Source organism: Vipera berus (assembly GCF_964194415.1).
Source record: "Vipera berus genome assembly, chromosome: 5".
NCBI classification, from domain to species: Eukaryota; Metazoa; Chordata; class Lepidosauria; order Squamata; family Viperidae; genus Vipera; species Vipera berus.
In genome coordinates, this window is record NC_138207.1 from 37,344,769 (window position 1) to 37,370,664 (window position 25,896).

General features: G+C 34.0%; 1 protein-coding gene across 1 annotated transcript in view; it reads left to right on the plus strand.

The window, feature by feature from the left end:
* LOC308668985 (glypican-5-like) overlaps positions 1-25,896 on the plus strand; it is a 388,177-nt gene that overhangs the window by 19,386 nt on the left and 342,895 nt on the right. Inside the window, exon 2 of the mRNA XM_081329346.1 lies at positions 14,255-14,416. Within this exon, the coding sequence (XP_081185472.1) occupies positions 14,255-14,416 (162 nt within the window). The remainder of the gene's footprint in view (positions 1-14,254; positions 14,417-25,896) is intronic.

Here is a 25,896-nt window from a genome sequence, read left to right on the forward strand (position 1 = left end):
TTGTATCTTATTTTCTCTAGTACTTTTGTTCTATATTTCATAGTATCTGTTGTGTAGTGAGTTCATTGCGCAGGAATGAAGACGAGGTGAGTGAGTTCAGCAATGGTCATGTTTATTTGCTTGCAGGATCTGAACTGAGGAACTGAGCTGCAGCCTGCAGCAATTTATAGCCTGGCCCCTAGGTGGCAGCCAATAGGTTTAAAGCAACCCATTGCCGCCTAGGGGCAGCCAATAGCAGCACTGGAGATATGGTGTCTGAGTTGCTGGGAGCTGTTAGCTAGCTCCAGCTTACCACGTGGTGTTACAATTAAGCCCAATACATAACACCCCTCCCCTCTCAGAATGATTTTGAGCCATTTTTGAGACACTTTCAAGGGAAGCCTAAGTTGCAGTAATCTAAATGAGAACTAATCAGGGTATGGATTACTATTGTATGGGGTTCTCTGTCCAAGTAGATGATAAATAATAGAAAAACAAAAATGGCTAATCATGAAATCTCAAATATTCTCAAGGAGAATGTGAAATAAAATCAGGACAAGAACTGGTGGCAGAGGGATATAATTGACAATGATTTTCTTACTCAGTTACTAGAAAGATTTAAAGTAGACCAGAGTTTGAACATTGTAAGACTGAGTAGGAAATGGAACTGTGTACAAATAATAAACATGTAATTGCTAAAATGTATAAACAGAAATGCTAAAACATTAAAACAGAAGAACAAGTGAAAGAATATATATATAATAAAGTGGGCTGAAATTTTGGGTTATAATGCACAGATTGAATAATGGAAAATATGTTTGAAATATGATTGATATTTACACTCTGTTTTATCCTTAAACAGAAATTTTATTAAATGATGTACCATTGGTATATCTCACCAGAAAAAGTATCTGAAATATATAAAGGCATTTCAAATTTATGTTGGAAAAATGAACAACAAGAAGGACAAGCAATAATGTCGCTTGAATATCTAATATTTCATTACTAGCTTGAATATTTAGTATTTTACTTACTATGAAGGATTCTAATATTTTTGGAATTTTGGACTATTTTTTGCAGGTGAATTTAAGGATATTGTGTAATAGTTTTACACATTCTTCTAATAGCTCTCTGGAAGTTGCTCTCTGATACCTTTGCATTGCGTGACTTTGTCTTGCCTTCTCTTGTTTATTTACACCATTTGCTTTGACATCTAGTTTGCTTTGTACAGTATACAGTTTCTACTTTAACTGTTTAATTTGATTCTACAGTTCCTCTAGTTCCCTTTCAAAGATATTCAGGACTTTAAAAGCAATTCCTGATGTTTTTCTTGAAAAAGATGACTACATGCCTAAGTTTCTATCAGCAAATTATATCAGATATGTTTCAGTAAATAGTCTTTTTTTTTACTTGAAATGTAGCTGGTCACATCTAATTCAGAAGCAAGTAGTGATTGCTTTTTCACATGACCAGCTATCTCATAAAATATGACAAGGTTGGATAATTGCTCAGTTTTTCTTCTCATTAATATGAATACACAAAACTTCCCATTAGTGTGGTTTATTATTAATAAATATTTTCCTGAAGCTGTCAATATTTTTGAAGGCTGTCTTCTGATTTACCTTTAATAAAAAATGTAATTGATGCAAAAGATAAATAAATATGACTAGTGCATTTCTCCCACTGTTTTGAGAGAATACAGTTTAAAATCTTCTTTCCTTTTGCAACTAATCTGTTATGTGAAAAAAAAACATCAAAACCCTGGTCTAGAAAATTAAAGATGTATAAAGTAGCTGTGGTTTTTTTTCCTAGAAAATAAAAAAAACACCTGCTGTGTATTGCATATGACATGTACTGCACACATCATGTATTAAGGAATCTATAAAGTACTTTTGGGAAAGCATTTGATTTCCTCACTCTACCCTTCACCCCAGCCCAGTTCAAAGTATCTATCTATTATAGAGAAATAATCAGGGATGTTTGTTCTTTCAATAATTCATTTAATGTATATAGATTTTGCTGACATGAATTATAAACTGGATTGCACATCTGGTATGTGAATTCCTAGATTCTACCTTAATGGAAACATTATGAAAACATTTGTGAACTGACAATACCCATCATCTCCAGAGAGCATGATCAATGATCAGGGAAGGGGAGACAGGCAATATAAAACATTTGAAGGGCTCTAGATTGGAGGAGGTTTCCATAAAGGTTTTCTGGAACTCTTGAAAATATTTAAGATTGCACCTACATTAGGACATGGTAGCAGTACCAATTCTAGATAAGAGGATAGATTTGAATATTACTTTTAAAGAACTGCAAAAAAAATACATCATAACTCTCACACACATGTGTATACCATTTCCTTCTGAGCCCTTTAAATAAGGACATTTAAGAGATAGGAAATATATTTGCTTTATATGAATCATAGTGGTCTCTTTAATCAATTGTAGCATCTTCAGTCTCCCTTATTACAATTTTTACTTTCACATCTAAATGGTAAATTGGATTTTGGCTGAAGAGGCCCTAGTTGGACTCAGCTGACATCTTTTTTTGCTCCTGAGTGATCTATCTTATGTTTTGTTGCTCACTTTTTTTGACAAAAGAAACATCTTTGATAAAGAGTGAGTAAATTTTGCACACACCCCTTCTATCCCAATCACAATTCTACCATATGCCAGATTTGAATGCATTTTATTAGCACTGCAAAGCTTTGATTCATAAGAATGAATAATTAATCATAATTATCTTTTGAATTATGACACAGCTTCAAATTTTGATGTAGATGTTTATCAAAAAGTAAGTTCTTTTGGAAATTCTGGCTTATATTTTAGATACAAAATAGGTATTCAAATCCAGAAGGCTGTTTGAATCTGTTCTGCTAATCCAGTGGACCATACAAATGACTGATTTTTGGATTGTTAGCTAATTATATAATCAATCCAATATTAACTGAATATAGAAGCATATAAACAAGTAGAATATGAGGATATCAATTACAATTTCAAATAAATAATTGATTTTATTCAGCCTAAATATTAGTATGCTCTTAATATAAAATCACAATGAACTGATATTCTTAATACTTTTAAGAGGAAATTTAGGTGGATATAAAACCTTGGATTGATTGCAGTGTATTCTCCATGGAAATAGTTTTGTAGACAGACTAAAATTTGAAGTGCTAAGAATTTGGATGTTTTAAAGCTCATCTGAGTACAAAACCATGAAACTTTTTAAAGCTTGCATCTGTAACAACTTCTTTCAAAGAAAAAAGAGCATTATCATGAAATGCAAAAAAAAATCTCTACTAATTAGTAAACATGACTCTTACTTTGTGGAACTAACAGTTTGAGGATTAGTTTGTTGGGGAAAAGAGAGTGGCTGTTGAAACAGCTTATATGCAGTTATAATTTCATCTGAATTTTAACAACACTTTGTGCTTTCCAAACAGTATGTATATGAATGCCTTGCTCCTTATAAGTTTCATCTTTCAGAAGTCTTCAGCTTCTCTGGTTTCTAATATTAAATTAAATGGAAGCTACCATACGAAAACATCTCACATTAGAAGAGACAGGGCAGCCAGGAAGCTTTAGAATAACGAATAGGAATAGCTATTTGTTGTACCTGACAATAAAATAAACTCAAAAACACTATCAAGAGAAATTTGAAATAAATTCTTAAGCATTCAAGTTAGAAAACAAAATTTTCTTTTGTAGTAGAACAAAACTTGAGGAGTTTCAAGATAAAATTGATTATCATATTAGTTTGCATACTGCTCTGAATATTCTGATTCAGATCACCAATCAAAATATTCAAACAAAATGGGCTAATAAAGAAAAATGGAATTCTAAAGCAAATATATTATAGGGAAAATGTGTCCAGTAGGATGTGAAAATGCATATACAGTACAAAATGTTTCAAATGTTTGTTTGGATTACTCCTCCCCAATTGTAAAAATGGAGTGGAATAAAATGGAATGAATAGATTCATCTGTCTTTTTAGACTAGATTTATTGCTGTTTAACTGGTAGAAATTGACTTCCCTAAAACATGTGAATGAATTTATGACTAATTTGACCCATTTCTTAAATTCTGTAGAGTTACAAAACTTGCAACATACGTTCCATTAATAGGAGACAGCCACCCTTCCGTTATTATTAAACTGCTGATTCTGAATCCACAATTGGAAAATTGCTTTGGATTCAGCACAAATGAAGGTAATGTCAGGGCATCAGAGAAGAGCAGATCACCCTTGAACCTGGCATATTTGCTGGATGACTTTGGGCCAGGAAGCCCTGAAAGAAGTCAATGGCAAACTATTTCTGAAAAACCTTGCCAAGAAAATTGCAGGGACTTGTCCAGACAATCTCTGAGAGTTAGATAGAATTGAATGTGGGGATTGAGGGACAAAAGAGAAAAACCATAGAAGGATCTTCAGTTCAAGAAGAGCATCAGAATATTTATCAGAAAAGTCAATGATCAAGAGAAGGTGAAAAGATTAGGTTACAGTTCTTTGTTCTAACAACTTCAAACAGATGTAATTTGAATCATTTTTTTTAAATTAGAGAAGTAATTCCATACTATAACTTTAAACTGTGTAGCAGATTTTTAAAAAGGAAATTCTATTGTTCAAAATATTTAATAGCAATTGGACCCCCAAGAAAGATGAATATCTTTGATAATTAAATCCAGTATTGAATATGAGCTGGAGCTGAAAATCCATACATGCGTATCTGGGAACCCCACTGGAACTTAAGGGGACTTACTTTGGACTAAACATATATATTATTGTACCTTAAACAATGTTTTGTAGATGAACATGTTTTATTAATGATATCAGTGGAATAATATGAACTTTAAACTTCAAAATACTTTCTCAATTTATTTCCCATAGATGAGCGTCATGGATTTACATCTGTGAAACATAACAGGAAGTTCTAACAATATTTATTTTCTAGACAAATATGCTCTCTGACTCTTGCACAATATTCAGCTGCATGACTCTTGAGTTTTCCTAATGGGATTTCCTTCGAAGTCCATTCTAATAAAAAGGCATTAATATGATAAATGGAAAAAGAGCTTTTGTATTAATAGCTATGCTGAAAATCATGAAAATAAATTAAAATTAGCAAAATAGGAAAATTAATCTTTGAAAATTGGCACAAGATAGATGCCATAAAGCTATAGGTTGCAGAGGCAACAGAGATTTGCTTTGACAAGAGATTTGTGCCACAGAGGCAATGTAATTCTCTTCACTGAGGCAAAGAGGCTAGAAAGCATATTTTCTAGCCTCAAAGCCTCTTCTCCCCTGTAAGGGTTAATTTTTTTGATGCATTGATGGCAGGAACTTTCAAAGATGGGAAACAAGCAGGGAGACTTTTAAAGGCAGGAGGCAGAGGACTAAGATCCAGCATGGTGTTAGAAGGAGAATCTCATTGTATTGCTTCTCAATTCACTGCAGTTCATCACAAAACTTTCTTGTGTTGACTTGGGTTATGGATCAGGAAAAGGGTTTAAATAAAGCATATCTGGTGGGAACTAAAAAAGGGCCTTCTCTGTGATGGCTCCCTCTCTTTGGAACATCATTTCTCCAGAGATAAGATTGGAAGGCCTTTTCTGCAAGGCCTTTTCTGCAAGGCCTTGAAGATATGGGATTTTTTCCAGGGGGCTTGGGGCCCCCATTCAGAGCCAATCAAGTGGCTTATATGATTGTGTTGTCACCTCTGTGAGGTGGTGGTGGAGAGGAGTTAAACAGTGGATTTTTTAGCTTTAACTGTGGATTTCTGGATTTGTGATGTTGTATGCTGGCCAGATCACTCTTTATTAAATAATAAAGCCCGATTATATCCTGCCACTAAAACCAAGCAAAGAAGCCTCCTTAGGCTTGATGGATCCATACTAGAGACCAGAGAAGGCAGAACCTCTTGTTTTTCAATGTTCTAGTTTTACCAGGATTTTTTGCACTGGTCAGTTTTACTGTTCAGATTTGGTTATCCTTCCACTGTTAAGCCAAATTTATGCAAGGACTATGCCGTAAACCTTAAGTCATACATTAACTAATCAACTGAGTTGCTGAAATGGGCTATTTTTTATTATGTCTGCAAGCTCTGCAAGGACACATGACTGACGTAGTATCCTCCATGTATTGTACAAGCCTGAATATCAGAGGAAGGCAATGTCTGAGTTGTTAGGAAGTCCAAAAATCAAACCATCAAATTTCCTTGGGGTCAGAAAGCCATTTGATGATGTATTAAATAACTGCAAGGAACATTTAAGGATAGACTAATTGCTGTTTTGGGCCACATTTGAAGGGCTTTTAAGGAGAGTAATTTTTTCTCAGAACTTCCTCATCTAATTGAGATATTTTGCCACCAAGAGTTTATGATATTGTCCAGGGGACCTGAAATAGGTTGTTAAGTTGTTAAGTATATACACTCTCCTAGATGTTTATTTATCTATTAGAATGGGACATGAAACTTTTCCTGTTCTTGATAAATGTAAATGCTACCAAATGTGTACAAGAAAATTAAATGGGAATTTTTATCCATCTTTAGAAAACCTTAATCAAAGAAGAGAGGGAGGAGAAGTTTGCATCCTTTAAATCTCCATCTTATAATTTCTCATTGACCTTTAATTTTTGAAATTACCAGGTTAACAGTTTGTCCCAGGCACTACCACTACCTCTCTTCTTCACCTTCCTTGTGTTATATCCTGTTATGACAGAGATATGAAATGTTTTATGAAGTCTAAAACTAAAGTAAGGAATGCATCACCATAAAATTGCTGAGCTAAATGTTTTCCATGATTAAATGTGAACTCTCCTTCATTTATTTATTGACTCCACTCCCTTCCCAACTCTCTCTATGCTGGCATTTTGTGGAGGTCTGAAACATTTTTAACAGATATATTGTTTGCCTTATTACAGGTCCCCAGTATGCCAAATAAAGATAACAAAACTTTATGTTTAAGTTGTGAGAATTTTACATAAACTGTTTCAACCATACATTTTAATTGGAATTTGGGAGCAGTAACCTATTATTCACCCTAGTAATTTTATTACTGAACAGTCATTTCATTCCTTACAAACTCAGTACAAAAACAGACTGTTATAATTGTCTGCTGATTTCATAAACGTGGCATTAAGCCCTAAATCAGAGGTGGGAATTGGACACTCTTTGGAAGGCAAATTTCCTCACTTCAATAAAATATTACCTGTAAGTTGGACTGAGGACTCTTGCCATTTCAAAGACAGCATTCAGTCATAACTTGGACATGTAAGCTGGAGAGCTTGATTTAAGAGCTTATGGTCTAATTGTATGTTATCAACAAATGGAATTATTACCCACTGCAAATAAAGTATGTATTAAAATAATTCCCACTTAAATAGAGGCATTGGAAACTTGATTCTCTTTAGCATAAGCATTTTCTGTCCGGCACATTAAACAAAGCTGTTATTATTTTTATTTTGCTTCTGGAAGGAGATCAATTTACACTTTGCCATTTCCATTGCCAAATTAATTTCTTCTATTCAAACTGACATAAAGATATTTCACTTTTCTCTGAAAAATCCACAGCTAAACTTCTGATTTCACATACATAAACACACACGCACATACACACTCCTTGATCTTCTTGGGGAAAGGACAGAATGACAAAATGGTAAATGAATAAAGTAACATTAATAAAAAGAACCATGTTGCAAGCAACAAGAAAAGTTTCATACGTGCATAAAATTCCAATCTACGTTTTAAACACATGTATGCATCTTTAGGATTTAGAAGGTCAGAGATTTTTAATGGTGACACAATATTTAGTAAGTATCACTTAAAATTCTGTCAGTTTAGACAATTTGCCTTCAGAAAAATGATTGGATCAAGGGTTTTATTTGTTTTGTTTCTAAACTGTTATTTTCAGTTGTTTCCTCTTCTATCTTCATCGCATGTGCATATTATGACATCATGGAAAAAATAATACAAAAAACTTCCATTAAATAGTTTCTTTCTTTTTTGTTGTTATTCCTGTTTGGTGTTTCCATGCCATCATTTGGCAAAGAATGGGTGTCATATAAAGCACGACTACAAAAGGGAAAGTATTCCCAATAGCTAGATGGTTTCTGGATAGCTATTTGATGCTCACTCCATGGGATCTCCAAATAAAACATAAAAAAGCCCCGTGGTTGTTATTGTTAAATCATTAAATATTTGCCCAACCTTCACAAGAGGAAGAACATAGCATTGTATTCTGATCATTTGCTTCTCTAAAAAATAAAAAAAATCCAATATATTTACTACACTTTCTGAATCTCTCCCCCATCCCGCCTCTCCACTTTCCTTGGGCTTCTCTATCCTATGGGACTAAGCTCTGCAACCTTGCACAAGTGGAGATTTAGACTGCCTTCCTGTAATTGTACACTCTTGAAAACCAAAAGATTATTCTTTTAATACAGTTTAAAATTAATCAGGAAGATTCTAAAAATATTCACATTAATGCATTTAATACTCATTTCACATTTTTATGTCCAACATACAATAATCAGCAGAGCCCCCAGAAAGTATTGGGAAGGCCTCGAATGGGCATTTTTGTTCATCACTTAAGATTAATGCTACGCATGTTTTCCATAGAAATTCTGGAGGAATGGTTGGGAAGAATTAAAAGCTTTTTTAAAATTATTATTCTAGTAGCTGGGTCTCTTATCAGTGAGTGTCATCCACCACCACAGAATGACTCAGAAAACAAAATCTCTGCTCTTTCTTGGCCTAGATGCTGCATTCATGCACATTGTTTCAGGAAATAATAATGGCAGCTATCAAGAGAAGTGCATTAGACTAAGAGCAAGTTAGCGAACATTTGTTTGAATCAGTTACTATGGTAATTCACCTTTCCTCCAGTCAAGCTGCTATTCAAAAAATAACTGCCATAGGTTATAAAATATCATCTCAATAAAATCTAGATTTAATAAAAGAATACAAAAACAAGCATGTGAAATATATATTCAAAATAAATAATGTCTCTATGTCTCTTTAATGTCAATAAATCGATATAAGGGAATAGCAGTTATTTGAGTGGTGTGGTAACACTACCACATATGCTGTAAAATGATTTATATTCTCCTGAAGACATTTATGTACACATAAGAAAGAAAACTGACACATAATATGCCTATTTTAACCTTGATCAAATAATCCAACTTTGTATTCCTTTTTCAATAATCTTGATCTTTATTCCCTTTAAAGAGTGTTCCAGGTCTTGATTTCTTATCTCTTTGTATCTTTTCAGAAAGTCCTTCAAAACTTTAACACAACTTTTGTGAATCCAAAATGAAAAAGTTATCTACATCACTTTTCCGGTTTATACTAATTATTTAGACACCAGCCAGTTTCTTTTGTAAATATAGTTTAACATTTTTATTCTAATCATTCTTGTAAACTGTTATTTCTAAATCCACATTTGAATCTGCCTCAACCTTATGTAGTAGAGAATGCCCCTCCTCTCTAACTTCTTTTAATATCCAGTTTTGGGATAGTACACAATCTTAAAAGTAACTTCTGAGGGCATTGGTCCCAAAAATATTCAAATATATTTGAATTCATCCCAAGTTAAAATAATTTGCTTCATCTGTATTAGTAAGTTTCTTCTTCTATAATTATACTTTTTAGTTCTTTCTGGCTCCTTTTAGTGAATAACCTTCAACCATTTTGTTTTTTTTTCTCAATCAACATTATTTTCCCACAGAAAGATTTTTTGTATTAATTTCGAAGTCTTCATTTTTCTCCCCAGGCAAAGACATTGTCCTACAGGAACTATTATTGTAATTAATTTCAAAATCTTATTTCAAATCTATCTAGCCCCCTAGTCTGTTTATAACTTTACAAAATCCATATTTAATTGTCTTACTGCTGTTTATTGCAAAATAGTTAAGCCCTTAAACTTGCATAAAAAACATTTTGTTAAGGTTTGAAGGAGATTTCCTTATGTAATATAATGGAACTTTATACCTCAAGGTTCTTAATAGCCAAAAAGCAGTTAACAAGCAATTTCAGAAAGTGATTCTGAAAGGAAATATGCAAACCCTGTATTCTCTATATATTGTCGAATTTTTGGATGGCAGCAGAAATAGACAGTACTACTCAGAAAGTGAATAGCAGGTAACTCAGCAATTCCTTAATTGCATTCTTTATCATGTACTCTTCTTTCACATTCCCTGAATTTTATGAAAAGTGCAGATATTGTTCTCTTTCTACTATTTTACCTCTTCTTTTTCTGCAAAAAATTCATTTAGCAGAAAATGTTGCATTTCTTTAAAGAAATCCTAAGACTGAAGTCTAGAAGCATTCTGTCTTGTTTTTTTTAGCATTCAAATAAAAATTGGATTCAATCCAAACTCCAGGCTAAATTGCACAATGGCTCACTCAGAAGCCTGTTTTCTTCAATCTCCCATACCTTCACAAAGAAATTGAAGCACTGTAGAAGTGTTGGAAAAGGCTGATACATAGATAATGCTGATGTAATATGGCTATAACAACATACATTTTATAATTCACTCCCTATTCTCTCCCCATTTTTCTCAAAATATTAGAATATTTTCCCCAAATTATTAAAATATGGAGTAGCAGTCAGATGGGTGATCAAAACTATTTTTTTTAAAAAAGATTCCAATAGTAACATATTCATTTTCAACAGAAATCAAAACTAAAAATAATCTGCTTTTCTAATTTTTATACAAATCTACTGAATTTTCAATATTTATCTTATATTTCTCATACAAGTACCTTCATTATTTTATTCTGTGTCAAAACTTACTAGCTTACCAGTAGTAAGCTAACGGGGAAGTAGTTATTAGCTGTAAGATTCAATTTTTTGAAAAATAGTTTACCAGATTTTTTTGAGAAAGTTATTGTGATCTGTTTGTGTGACCTGTTTTTCTATTTACAATGTATATAAAAACTCTACATACCCCTGTTAAAATGCCATGGTTTTGAGATGTAAAAGGATCAGATTAAGATAAATCACTTCAGAATTATTTCTACCTTTAATATTATGTACAAGATGTACAATTCAATTGAAAAACAAACTGAAATCTTTTAGGGAAAAATAATAAAAATGTACAATAACTTGGTTGCATGAGTGTACATACCCTTAAAGTAATATTTGATTTTTTTGATAGCATTCAGTCTTTTGGGGGAGGAGCCTATCAGCATGGCACATCTTGCCATGCAAATCCTTGCCCACTTTCCCTTGTATAAATGCTCCAAATCTGTCATATTGAAAGGGCATCCCCTGTGCACAGCCCTCTTTAGGTCATCGCCACAGATTTTCAACTGGATTCCAAATCTTTGATCTTCTTATGATGAAGCCATTCTTTTGTTGGATTGCTGTCATGTTGAAAAGTGAAATTCCTCTTCATCTTCAGCATTTAGCAAAGGCTAAAGGTTTTGTGGAACTGCTTATAGTTCCCTCCACATTGACTAAATTCCCAATGCCAGCTAACAAAAGCAGCCCCAAAGCATAATGCTGCCACCATTATGCTTCACTGTGTGTACAGCAGGGCTCTTCAAACTTGGCCCTTTTATGACTTGTGGACTTCAACTCCAAGAATTCTCAGCCAGTGGGCCTGGCTGAGGAATTCTGGGAGTTGAAGTCCACAAATCATAAAAGGACCACGTTTGAAGACCCCTGCTGTACAGTGTACCTTTGGTGATGCACAGTGTTGTTTTTGCACCAAACATACTTTTTGGAATTATGGCCAAAAATTTCAACCTTGGTCTCATCATATGCTTTTCTAAGATTTGATGTAGGCTTTTGCAAAATGTGACTAGACCTATATGTTTTTATTTGTAAGAAAAGGTTTACATCTTGCCAACCTACCTCACAGCCCAGATATAGGAAGAATGTGGGAGATTGTTGACAACACATGTAGTACACAGTCAGTACTTGCTAAAGTTTCCTGCAGCCCCTTTAATGTTGCTGAGGGTCTCTTGGGTCAGTTTTCTTCTTGTTTTGTGATCAATTTTGGGTAGACATCCAGTTCTTGATAATGTCACTGTTGTGCCATATTTTTTTCCACTCACAACAGTCTTCACTGCATTCCATGATATATTCAATACCTTGAAAAAAAATTTGTACTTCTGCTGACTGATACCTTTCAACAATTAGACCTGTTTCTTTGTGAACTCTTTGCAGACCATACCTTTTTGCTGTAAGAAGCAACTGAGTCAATCCTACTAGAACAGCTGAACTTTATATGGGCTTGGTCAGAGTTATTTCAATTGATGGCAGGTGTGCATTACTTAACATCAGTTTAAATGTGATTGGTTAATTCTGAACCCAGCCACATCCCGACTTATAAAGGGTGTGCACACTTATGTAAACACATTATTGTTAGTTTTATTATTGAATTTATAGTTGAATTGTATAACTAGTATGTTATATTAAAGACAGAAAAAAGTCTAAAGTGATTTATCTTGGTCTGTTTTTTATATCTCAAAAATGTATTTAGAAATATGAATTATTTGCTTAGCATAACTGAGAATACAGTAGATAGTGACAGACTCTGTTTTGTGATTTTATATTTTAATGTTATTTCTAATAAAAGAGTGATACGTAATATATTTGCATTTAAATATTTATTTTCATTCAAGGTGCATATTGAATGATTTTGACTTCCACTTCTAGTAGATTTTGGTTGTCCAATTTCAGTACCAATATATATTCTTAGAGAATATAGATCTTAGAGATCTTAGAGAACCAACTGATTTGCCTTTCTTTGGGAAGCTTTCCATTACAAAAAAGATCTTCATTCAAGTTAGCTGCTTTGGATAGTTTAATCTGACTCCAAAGACAGCATCTGCAGAAAGGTGGGTCACTGAATGCATTGACCCAGCAGCTTTGCAAGCTGGTGTACAGATGTGCCCGCAGCTTGAAATCTGGTATGAATTCCTCTGAGTGGTAATAAGCTATGTGCCATTCAGTTATTCTGCTGTCTGGATTTTCTTCTTTCCTCATCTTCTTTCCCTGTGCACCTATTCTATCTGTGGTGGTATGCTGTGCATTAAGTTTCACAGTATAAATTGTGGTCTCTTTCAAATTTTTGCTAATTTATGCATTTATTTTTATTTATTAAATTCATATAGCTGCCCATTTCTAATTTTGTGAGAGCACTAATTTTCAACAGCAGACTGAATACAAAAAAGCTTATATTGGAGTTTATTAGTGAAATATTATTTCCCAAAGTTAGTACTGAAGAACCAAAGTTTTTATATTCACAGTATGATGCTTATGGTGACCTCAAGAAATTAAACTAGGAATGTGGCTTGTTCTATGTTTTGTCTTTAAATACTCTTTGTTTTATATTGTGGCCTTTGGCATACAAAAGATTTATTATATTCTATTTAGAAGCAATCTTTTTGCTACATGTAGGCCTTAGTCTGCAGATATTCTCTTCAACGTTCTATGTGTTTGTCCAAGAAATTAATGGGGCAAGGAATCTTAGCAACCAACTGCTGCTAGGGTCTCTGTGTCACGGTTTCTTCTGTTTTTTGTATAGTGATTAATAGTTTTCCTGAAGATAAATATTTTCATCAAACCCAGTGTGAGATGCATAGGTGGGAACACCTGCAGAAATTCCACGTCTTCATGATATACAGTCTTGGGATGAAAAAAGGTTACATAGTCTGTTTTGTACTATTCATTAATACTTCTTTGTTTATTTCAGTGCCCACCATATGGATTTAAAATTCTGTAATAAAAAGAGCAGCCATACTGTATATATGTCAAAACCAATAGTTTAAGTTATGGAGAATTTAACTTAAATGAAAAAGAATTTGATGTGCTCTGGATAAAGTTTGTAAGATTCCTGTTATATATTACATGTTAGCATAATCTAGCAGGACATGATACTACATGTTAAAATACTGAGCTAAGACGTCCAATGAACAAAATTGGGCCACGTATTTATGAACAATTTGCAATTACTAGCACAACTTGGCTGCATTATGATGGCTGTGTCACTCTAATAAGAGTAAAAAAAAGTCACACACACATACAGTTGTATTTCTCAGTTCATGTACCCTCAAATATTTTTCCCAGCCCCTGAAAGATTAGAGATTCATTTCATCATATGCAGCAATCTCAGCAGTTAGATATTCAGTGTTTAAGCAGTGAATAGAGTCTGAATTCTTTATGCTTTGATAACACAATATTACTTTGCTAATAAGAGATGTTGGTCTTTACTGGTGTTACTAAATACATTTTCATTTTATTTTTTGTTGGTACAGATTCCAGTTTACAGATTTGCCAACACAAATCACCAACGTGCTGCACTAAGAAAATGGAAGAAAATTATCAAGCAGCTGTTAGAAGAGAGAGAACAGAGAACACTCAGACTCTAAATTTTGAACTGAAATATATGATTGTTGGTCATATTACAGCTTTTCAAGGTAAGAATGCTGACATTATGATAATTTTTTCCATTTATTTAAATATTTAAAATCATGTTTGCTATATCTCTTCTTCCAACATGGTCATGCTAGTCAGACTTATTGATTTTAAAGGATGCCTGACTCCAAAGTGACAATGGGTGGCTTATCCTTTAAAACAATAAATAAGAAAAACAGATGTGATTATGATTGTCTGGACAAAATATACTACATATATTACAAATGCACAACAAAGGCTCTACAACTACCATTTCCCAAGGCTTGGGAGAAAGCCTAATTTTAAAAGATTTTTGGAGCAGTATCAGGGTGGAAACCTAAAAACATAATATAAAAGAAACAGTTCTCTAACATTGTCATCAGTTCCCAGTATTCAGAGATGTATTTCTAAACATACAAGTCTTGTTTAAATATGCAATGTTATATATCTAGAACTGTGTTTTTAGGAATGGGTGGATAAGGCAATGTTTGTTAGCTATCATTTTAATACTTTTAGCATTATAGTTTGATGAAAGCATTAAAATGAAGTACATTTTTTACCTAATGATAAAGTACAATTTTAAAGGAGCCTGTGACAAAACTCCCTTTATTTATTTTTTTAAAAAGAATACAACAAATTATATTACTTGTATTTATAGAGTGTGTCCTTCATTCCCTGCCCCCAGTTCTTCTATGCTCCCTTATTGTGGCAAGGGGATATTCCTGGGAGGGATAAGTGAAAAATGCTGACAGTGCACGCCAAGTCTATATATTCCCACAGGGTCAGTCAAGGTATGAAGGTCAACCTGACTATCCAGCTAAAGCAAGTAGGCTTCTATGATGGGCAGCAGCAATGTATGAAGTTGTTGGAGGTAAATGGTCACTTACAGTAAGTGATAATGGCAAAGTCATTATTTCATACTGTCTCGGAGAAGGCAATGATAAACACTTCTGTATTTTATCAAAGAAACCACATAGGTAGACCATCTAAAATGATGAATAATATAGATAGGTCCTTTTGATAGGAGGAATGATGGGCCCTTCAGATAGGATGGCACTCAGTATGATACTGAGGAAGAACGGATAATAGTACTAGAATTAAAATCTTAATGTCTAGTTGCTGATGCTGCTGTGCAGGAAAAGAAAGCCCAAGCTGCAAAGGCAACCACAGGGAAGGTGGAACATAGGAAGCATGAACACAGGGAAATTCAGCACAGTGCAAATGAAATGAATAATCTACACAGTGATATTTTAGGCTTCAATGAACTGGAATCAGACATGTTCAGTCCGAAATACACTGATTATTATTCAAGACATGAAAAACAAAAATGGAATGGCACATTTTCATCATGAGGAAGGATATGACTAGGACAGTACATTGGTACAATGTTGTCTGTAATTGAATAATATCAATTAAATGTTGCAGGCACACCTTTATTATGATGGTTATCCAAATTTCTGTTTCAACCACTGATGCAGAAGAAGAGGTGGTTGAATGATATCAAACTGACTATATTATACTATGAGAAGGTACAAGAAGTCATTTACAACAGCAAACATATGGAACAACATGAAAAGATCATGTGCAAGTTCCAAGTCAAGCTAAAGAAGAAAACGGAAAAAAGCTAACTGGTTACCACAATGTAATCCTGAGCCTATATCCACAATTTTCATTAAAAAGAAATCAGGAATCACTTTGAAGCGTTGAACTTCATTGAGAGAAAAGTAGAAAAACTGCAGAATGGACACACGCATACACAGACACACTTAGGGTGAATGTGGAAACTGATTGCCAAGAGCAGAAGAAGGCAGGATTAAATATAAAATAGAGCAAATTAGTGGCAATGGGTACATCAATCAGGTTTAGAAGTGACAACAAAAATGTTGAAGTGGTGGGTAGTTTCTGCTTTTTTGATTGACTATCAACAGTAAAGGAACAGCTAGTCACAAAATATCCTGCAGACTACTAGGGGTAGCAATGAAGACCTTACAAAAGTTATTCTGATACCATGATATGTCTATATCTACAAAGAACAGTTCCTTGATAATATGCTCTCTGTGATAGTCTAGGGAAGTGAAAGATAGAGTTTGAAGAAGCAGGATAGGAAGAGTATTTATGATTTGAATTTTGATGTTGGAGAAGACTCATGAGAATATTATGGACAGCCATGGTCAAGAAAATGAAATTAAAAAAAATCACTCTAGGGCTCTATTTCAAGGGGAAAATGATTAAGCTCAAATTATCACATTCTGGGCACATTATGTTCCAAATTATGTTCCCCTGTTTTGCAAGAGAACAGTGTGCTAAGGGTCTAGCTATATTGTCATTTAAGAATTAACATTGACTTGATGATATGTAATCAATCTCCTGTCCCTATTAGACTTTGATAGATATTTGTTTTGTGGGACTGGTCTTCTATTTCACAGAAACATGGAATAAAATTCTGGTGTCATTAATTTCTGTATGAACAGAGAATAGGTGTTGTAGATTAAGGAGAGCTACATACTATTTCTAATTAACAGGGGTCATATTTTAGCTAATTTGCATACAAGCCCAAAAGCAAAACAACATATGCAGCTTTTTCCACTTGTTTGTCCCTAAGGGTTTCACACTTTTATAAATGTATTGTTTCTTGGATGGTAGAAAATTGCTTTGGCTGTTTGGTATTCTAAACTACAAGCAGTAAAGAAGGGGAGCTGGAATGAAGAGGTGTGGAAGAAGCAATTTGTTTTATTTCACTGCCTGGAACAAAATAGTCTTAGTAGTATCCCATATAGTTCTGAAAATCTGGCATTGAGTCACATTTGACTCCTCTGCTTGCCAAAGGGGAAATACAGAGCCATTGTTGACTGACAGTGATTCAAGTGATCTTTCAGCATCATTATAGAATAAAGCAAAGGTCAGAATAGATTAACCTGTCAGACCCCGAGGTCAGTCAAGCAGTTTTATTGCTTAACTGAGCGAAATTGGTCATTAGACATTTCAAAGTAGCTTGAATTTACAAGCACTTTCCAGAAATGGCTGTCCAAATTATTGTATTGTAAATGATTATAAACTTGCTTTGTCCACCTTAGGTGAGAACATGCCAGCATTTCAGCTTTGCCTTCTTAAAGTCTCAAAGGGTCATTTGTTTCTTGGGTTGCCTGAGGCTTCAAAAGGTGCTCTAAATCCTTTATTCCGATGACACTGTATCCACATTCTATTGCTCAAGCCAATCTTTGGTTTTCATTTCTTTTTTCATTCTGAAACCATTTTCGCTGCATTTAGCTTGGTTTATTGTTTTGTGACATCATTATGAAACATTAAAGGTGGCATGCCTCAAGTTGATCTGCTGACATAAGTCCCTTTCACTTTTCCATGAGGAAAAATGTTGTGCTGGTGGAACCATTGATACTTGGACTGAATATCCAATTAGCCCAATTCAAAACCTGAACAATTGCTAATATGTATCTCATTTCTTTCTTTCTTTCTTTCTTTCTTTCTTTCTTTCTTTCTTTCTTTCTTTCTTTCTTTCTTTCTTTCTTTCTTTCTTTCTTTCTTCCTTTCTTCCTTCCTACCTTCCTACCTTCCTCTTTTTCTCTCTTTCTCTCTTTCTCTCTCTCTTACAATGACTTTTTCTCCAGTTCCTGACCTTGGCTTAATTTGACTTCTGTTATTGAGGCTGCTATAAGTTCCATGCTCTGCATTTTGAGAATTCCACCTTAAATAAACACTGAAATAGATATCTCCCATCTAGTAGATATAAATATGGTTGGCCAATAGGCTGATATTTTGCAAGACTCTTCTAGTCTTTCAAAGTAATGCATTTTGTTGTGTATATATCAGAATATTAAGTGAAAGTCTTAAGATACTGACAAATTTTGGAAGAAAAGAAAAATTGGCAGCAGACTACTGTTAAGGAAGGTTGGTTTAAAAATTTTGTTAGAAAAAGTACTATAAGATTTCATATTTTAAACTATATCCTACAAATAATTTTAATAATTTTGCATGTTAGGGTGAAATGGGACAAATTTAACAGTTATCAGTCACATATAATGGTTAATATAAAAAGCTGTACTTAATACATCTGCAAACTGACATTGTTACTTTTGGATCAATGTCCATTTCATACCTGTGGGCTTTAATACTGCTGCAAAATGGTCAGTTTTATAAAGTGATTTGCAATTTTAGCAAACACTGTGAGAGTAAATACTAAACAAATCAATTAATAAAATATTGCTTTTGGTTGTTGTCATGCTTTAGATATCAGTGGCAGAAGTGCTGCTGATACTGACAGTCTGCTTTTAGTGTGTGGTTAAAGATTATCTCAGTGTCATGACCTCCATATTTGGTCCATCATCAAATTCACCCTATGTGTTTTCAGCTCATTAGCTAATGAGTCAGTCCTTCACAGACAAAAATTTTTTCTGCTCTCAATTTCAGACCTTCATTTCACTATAGTTATCAAGTTGCAAGGAAGTAGAAAATCAGCAGTAAAGAAGTCATGTAAGATTTGGGCCCATTTTGAATTTTTATGGTGCTCTTTCATTTCCAGATTTTCCTTTACAGCTGACCTTCAAGTATGGTCAAAGGTTTTCAAATGAGCCCTCAGATTTCCCCAGCTTTCTGTTCTTTTCTTCATTACTTGTGGTCCTGTAGGTTTAACAAAGGCAAAGGGGAAGGAAAAGGACAATATAATCTTAGCTTAGTTTTTTGAGAATAGACTTGCAACATTGAATCTCTCCAACAAAGTATGATTGGAAAAATGAGTCAGAGAGATATGTTTCCTGAATGCCAGGGAGATGGGAAAAGGGGAGCAATGAAATATTTGTGGTGATGTAATAGAAATTCCATCTTTTACATACTTCTGTGCAACATCACAATTTAATAATGAAATGACAGAGTTATATCCATTTGATGTTAAATGTTTTATTATTTTGGTATCACTGAGGCTGGTTACAGTTGTCCATTCTCCTGAATATTTTATAATTCACTATGCTGTTGGAAAACAAGTGCAGTCAGATGTAAGCCAACATTTAATTAATTACATTATGAGAACTTGAATTTCATATGCCATTAAAACTTTGAATTGCACAGTGATTTTTTTTCTTTTGTAAGTTTTAGGATTCTGTATTAAACCCTTGCACATTGGAAAGGAACTATGAACAAGTGTTAGTCTGACATGCTCACTTTGTACTTAAAACTAGTTTTTAAAAAAATCCCATTTATATCCCGCCCTTCTCCGAAGACTCAGGGCGGCTTACAATCTAAAGCACAATGTGCTTAGCAATAGCCTTCATTCTATGTATATACCTGCTTATTAGGGCTTTCGGGGGGCCCCAAGCGGCATTTTTACAAAGTCAGCTTATTGCCCCCAACAATCTGGGTCCTCATTTTACCTACCTCGGAAGGATGGAAGGCTGAGTCAACCTTGAGCCTGGTGGGATGCGCACCTGCACTAATTGCAGGCAGCTGGTGTTACTTTTAAGTTTTAAGGAGCATCACATTTTCTTTGCCAATTCACATATTTGGTTGCCTTGAATAAAAGAATTTTAGCATTTAAGGACTCCTTGGATGATCACTTTGAAGGCTGATCATCAACTGTTTTATTACCATGTGCCACTTCTTGATTGATCCTGGCAATAGGTCTTCTCATTCCTTATCAGTCAAAACTGTGGTGATTGTATTAATGCAGGAGATGCATTAGATGCTGGTTTTGTCCCATCATATAATAGTTTGTACTAATTAATATTAATCTTGACTCTATTAATAATAATCAAGAATCTTATTTTTTATGTCTGAAAAGCTCTAAATCCTATTCAAAAGATTATATTATTCACTGAATCAATGTGTATGCATGGAAGGATGGAACTCAGTGAGGTCAAATTGTTGTAAACAAAGAAATACTGGGAGGTTGGGGGTGTAGAAATTAATTAAACAAATAGTGGTTACATTTCTTCTATTTATTTAAAAGGGTACAGGCTTGGTATATGAGTTATGATATGTCCATATATCTCTAAATTTCCCACATCATGGAAATTTACATATAACATGGTGTAAGATGTGCTCTTGCACATTTTCTCCTAAGACATGGAGAAAAAGGAACTTTCTAAACAAGATAATAATTCAACATCACTTTAATGTGAATTTATGCACTGACCACTATGAAGAAGCTCAAATTTGTGGCTTCTATTATTTTTTATCCTAAAAAACCACAAAGGATAAGAGATGAAAGAGCTAAGCAAAACAAAACATTAAAATCTAAGAGCCAGGCCCAGAGAGCACCAAGGACTCCACATTAAGATCTAAACCAGATATTTTTCATTATTTGTGTAATATGTCACACTGTATTTCATTCCATGATAAATATTCCTGCTACATATTGGTGTTATGAGCCCATAGAAAATGATGGTGCCCCATATAATAAATGCATTTAATTACTAAATATTCCTTTTTAAAACAAATTGATTTGTCAGTACCATATTGACTACTTTTTCAAGCATGTTATAGTTGATTAGTATTCATTAGCCAACATGTGAATATTTGTTTTCATGACAAGCTAAAAAAGTTGATATGTGATTTATGAAATAGTTCTCTTTACACACACACACACACACACACACACAGAGAGAGAGAGAGAGAGAGAGAGAGAGAGAGAGAGAGAGAGAGAGAGAGAGAGAGAGAATATCATGCTTCTTTATATTAGTTGTTAGCAATAACAACTAATATAATGGTTTAACTGGACCCTGAACCTAGAAACAACATCAAATTAAATTCTAAATTGTGTATTATAACTTTTCACTTTTACCTACAAACAATTTTGCAACACATAAGGGAATAAATAAAATAAGGTTGAATTAACAGTTCTGATTTGCAATAATATATTTAAAGCCAAATAAGCGTTGACTGAAGAATCCATCTTGCTTTGTTGTAAATAATTCAAGTATAGTGTTGCAGATGGATGCAGTTTAAAATCAATGAGCTATTTAAAACACAAAGATCTCAGTGGTACTTTCCATTGCTTGCCATATGATGATTGAGTGTTAAAACTTCTGTTTGAAATGAGGTCATCGTGATTCTCAAATGTTAGATCCCCTATTCAGAGAATTAATTTCACTCTCTTTTACTCTGTGTGTAATCATGCTAAGTATAGCCTTTCTCCTTTATAAGTTATTACATACTGTATATGTCTAGCCCATAGCATTTAATGTAAATTCTTATTTCAGTTGGATATTGCTACATGTGATCTCTCCTCAGGTCATTGTTGAATCAGCAAGGTATTTCTGAACTTTCTTGGATGACAGATTAAGAAAAAGCCATTTCTTCAGCATTTATTTTTGTCTGTTATTTTTAGTGTAATGTATTGGGCTTTGTCTTGTTAAGGGAACACCACGTGGGTTAATTGCTGGAAGGTTGCTTAAGCAGGGAAGCTGGCTAATGGCTCCCAACTCCTCAGACAACCTGTCTCCAGTGCCGCCATTGGCTGCCTCTAGGGCGGCAATAAGTTGCTTTAAACCTATTGGCCACCGCCTAGAGGCCAGGGTATAAATTGCTGCATTCGCAGCCCTGTTTCTCAGTTCAGATCCTGCAAGCAATAAACAATGATCTTTGCTGAACTCACTCGCACATCTCGTCATTGAAGCGAAGAACCCAGTATTTAACAGTTAGTTTGTGTCTTACTTGGCTTCCCTTTCAGAATTAGATTTCCCAATAATGTGGACAAACATTTGGAAATTGAATCCAAAATCTGTAATTGAAAAGGAACAAGCAACATTACACACAAAAATGTGCAAGCTTTCAGATGTTCTCCAGAACTCTTCATTCGAATAGAAAGCTATAAAGAGATAAAAAGAAGAAAGGAAAACCTACTTATACATTAAATAATAATAATAATAATAATAATAATAATAATAATAATAATAATAATAATAATAATAATAATAATAATAATAATAGTAAGTTGGAAGGGACCTTGGAGGTCATCTAGTCCAACCCCCTGCTCAGGCAGGAAACCCTATACCATTTCAGGCAAATGGCTGTCCAGTCTCCTCTTAAAAACTTCCAGTGTTGAAATTCATTTAGTGCTGTTATAAAATCGACAGCTATAAGATCTGACTTAAAACAGGAGAAGCTGTCTGTCTATACAGACTATGCCTCATGTGAGCACAATGCTCTCTGCATCTAAAGTATACTGTTTGTTTATATATTTTCCAGCCTTCTGTGTAACTCTAAATAAAGACGCGTTATCCTAATGTAACTGTTTCAGTAACTGCACATGAAATCTAGCGAACTTGTTCCAAATCATTTTCAAATATTCTCTCTCTCTCTCTCTCTCTCTCTCTCTGTTTGTTTGTGTGTGTGTACATATACATATATACATTAAATACAGAAATGAAAATTTTCTTTAATAAAAATATTTAGGCTGAAGAAATAAGATGAGCTAAAGAATGAAAAAATGGGAGACAGAAAACAAAATGTCATATTCATTAATCCCTAATTTGCAATAATTTAATCCCTTTTGAATATTATTCTGGAAAAATTATCAGTATTCTTAACTGGGGGTGTACCTTTGTTTAAAGCATAGCAGTGCTGATTATCACTTGTGAAAGTAGCAAAGGCTCGCTTTAGAAAAGCTATCATATATTTTCAGGTATTACCATAACTTTAAATCCCATACCATTGATGAAGTTTGCAAATAAATCTGAATAGAAAGGAGTAAATTGAAAGTTGAAAACATTTGAGAACTCAGTCATGGGAACAGCACAATTTATGTTCTTTTCTGCCAGCTAAAAAGCCAATAATTGCTTTTATTCTATGGAAAGCTGAAACGATGGTTTATTGAAAGTATGTTGGACAAACAATGCCTTGTTATACTGTACTAAAACATTTATTTATTTATTTGTTTGTTTGTTTATTTATTTATTTGCCATCTATTTCACCACAGGGTGACTATCTTCACAGAAATATTCAAGAACTATATGGGTATAGATAGAATCCAGAAATCATGAGATATATTTAAGAGATCTGAATGATTTGTAGCCTGATTAGATACTAAATATATACAAATAAGATTAAAGGTAGGGTGATGGGGGTTAAGATAATGAGATCACATATATAGTAATTTTCTACTTCCATGAATGTATCTGGAAGTATAGGGATAGAGATGGTAGTGTTAGTATAGGTATAGATAGTAAAGAAGTCAGCTAAGTAGGAGATCCTTGCCTGAGTACAGATGATGTACAACCTTTGTTATGCTGCACATCCTAGCTGTGTTCAGTTCAGTGAAAGCTTGACAATCACAATTGCACAATATGTTGGTATAAGCATTTAGGGCTTTTACCAATTTAACATCTCCTGTAAACCCAGCCTTTTAAGTTAGTTAATGTCCTATCTATTATTTGAATCTAGAAAAAGGATTTGTTTGGTAACCAAGGTAAGTATATTGCAATGAATGCAGTCAATGTGTCAGAAATCATAATCTTATACTAAATTAGATTTTGTACTGTACATAAATTAGCTTCAGACTCACCATTATGCTTGCATTAATTGTAAAAGTTACATCTGTTTATACTAGTATCAATTTAACTAAAAATAATTCCAAAATACTCTCCTTTTATACTGAAGTCAGAGCCTTGCTTTCTTATCTTAAGAAATAAGCAAATAAACAGCTGAAGAAAGCTAATGAAAGTGGCAGGCAGTCTTATTATTTGCAAGGTTTTTAGAATCAGTATATTCAAAATTACTAAGCAATACCCTGAAGATTGAAATCTGACTCTCTAATTTTGTAAAGCATGTCTGTGGCATAAATCATGCTGAAAGAGTACATTACAGGCTCATCAGCTTTCCTAAGCTACCACACCACAAATCTAATATATGATCTTAAATGTGAAGGAGCTCCTCATTATATCATAATTGTGTTTCATATAATTAGTTACATCTTTGTAGATGTCATATAATTATTTCCCAGAAGTTCTCTGCTGGCCAGTTCATCTATAATAAAAATCTTCTTTAGACATTTCTACAGTAATAAACAAGGGCTAAAGTATCAAGAGATTGTGTGCACTTGTACCTACCTTTGATTTTTTAACATACTGGTTGCCTCTCTAGCTCTTTCTCCAAATTTTATTCAACTGAGAACTATGATGTATATATTATTCACCTGACGATGAGTAATGCTCTGCACAGAATCAGAAGCAGTGCTTTATATGCTTCCGAGATCTCGTAGGTGATATTTTTGCATTCTGGCAAACATGAATAAATCTCTCATTTGAGCATGTAGAAGCCAAAAGAAATATGGGTGGTGCAGGAAAGAGAGTGCTGTCTTCTACAAATTTAGACTTCATGGACTCCCTTTATTGTTTGTATAACTATATAGATGCATATTAATCTTCCACATTCCCTATGTTGTCTCTGGATAGGGTTGTGCTTTCCTGATGGAGAAGCTCTGCAAATTATTTGTGTTTTTTTTTTGTTTACAATTATTGCCTGTCCAACCTCAGTTGACTCTGGACATCATACCTAATTAGGGAAAGCATAAAAACAACTGAAAACATTGAATCACACAGACAGTCCACACTAAAATAATCTAATGAATAGCAAAAATGACAAAACAAAATAGGGGCCATTAAACAACTAAAAAACATCAGTCCCAGACTTGGGACTAAAGCCAGGTTTTCAAAGCTCCCTGGAATCCCAAAAGAGAGGGCGCTATCCTTATCTCTGGGAACATGCTGTTCCAGAAGATAGGGGGGGGGCACAGCAGAGAGGACATGCTCCTTACGTCCCATAAGAGGGCCATGTTTAATGGAGGAGATTTGGAGTACATTCACTCTGGTAGAGTGTACTGAATGGACAGAACCCATTGGAGATAAGCAGCCTGTCAGATATCCTGTCCTAGTGCCATAAGTCCTGAGTCCTTCGGGAGAAGGGCGGTATAAAAATTTAATTAAAATTAAATAAATAAAGTGATTTAGAAATAATAACCAGCACCTTGAATTGCACTTGGGGATCAATTGGCAGCCAATGCAGCTTTGTGGCAGTGGTTATCTAGGGGCACACTTGGAAGACTTTCTGGAGCTTTGCCTCCTGCTGGATCAGCAGGGGGAAGCCGTGGACAAGAGGTTCTTTGCCCAGCTGCAAAAGGGTTCTAGCTGAAGTCCTACCTGAGATGGCAGAATTAACTACAGTGGAATACCCCCTCAACACCCCAACAATTTCAGTTAGGAACATTCATTGTATTCATTTCATTTCCTTTATTTTTTTTTAAAAAATATGGATTGCATTAATTATAATTTGAAGATTATGAGCCTGGGTATAAACCCATTTTTAAAATCTTTTAAAAGATTTGTACTGAATTAAGTAGTCAGTTTCGGCTAACTTGAAATGACATCCTCAACCACTAAAGAATGGTGAGCCAGAAACTCGAATCACTTATTTTCTTCAAGTTCAGTTTTTGTTTTGGAACCTTTAAAGTGTCCTATTGAAAGAAATAATTAGATCAATAGAAAGAAAATGAAAACAGCAT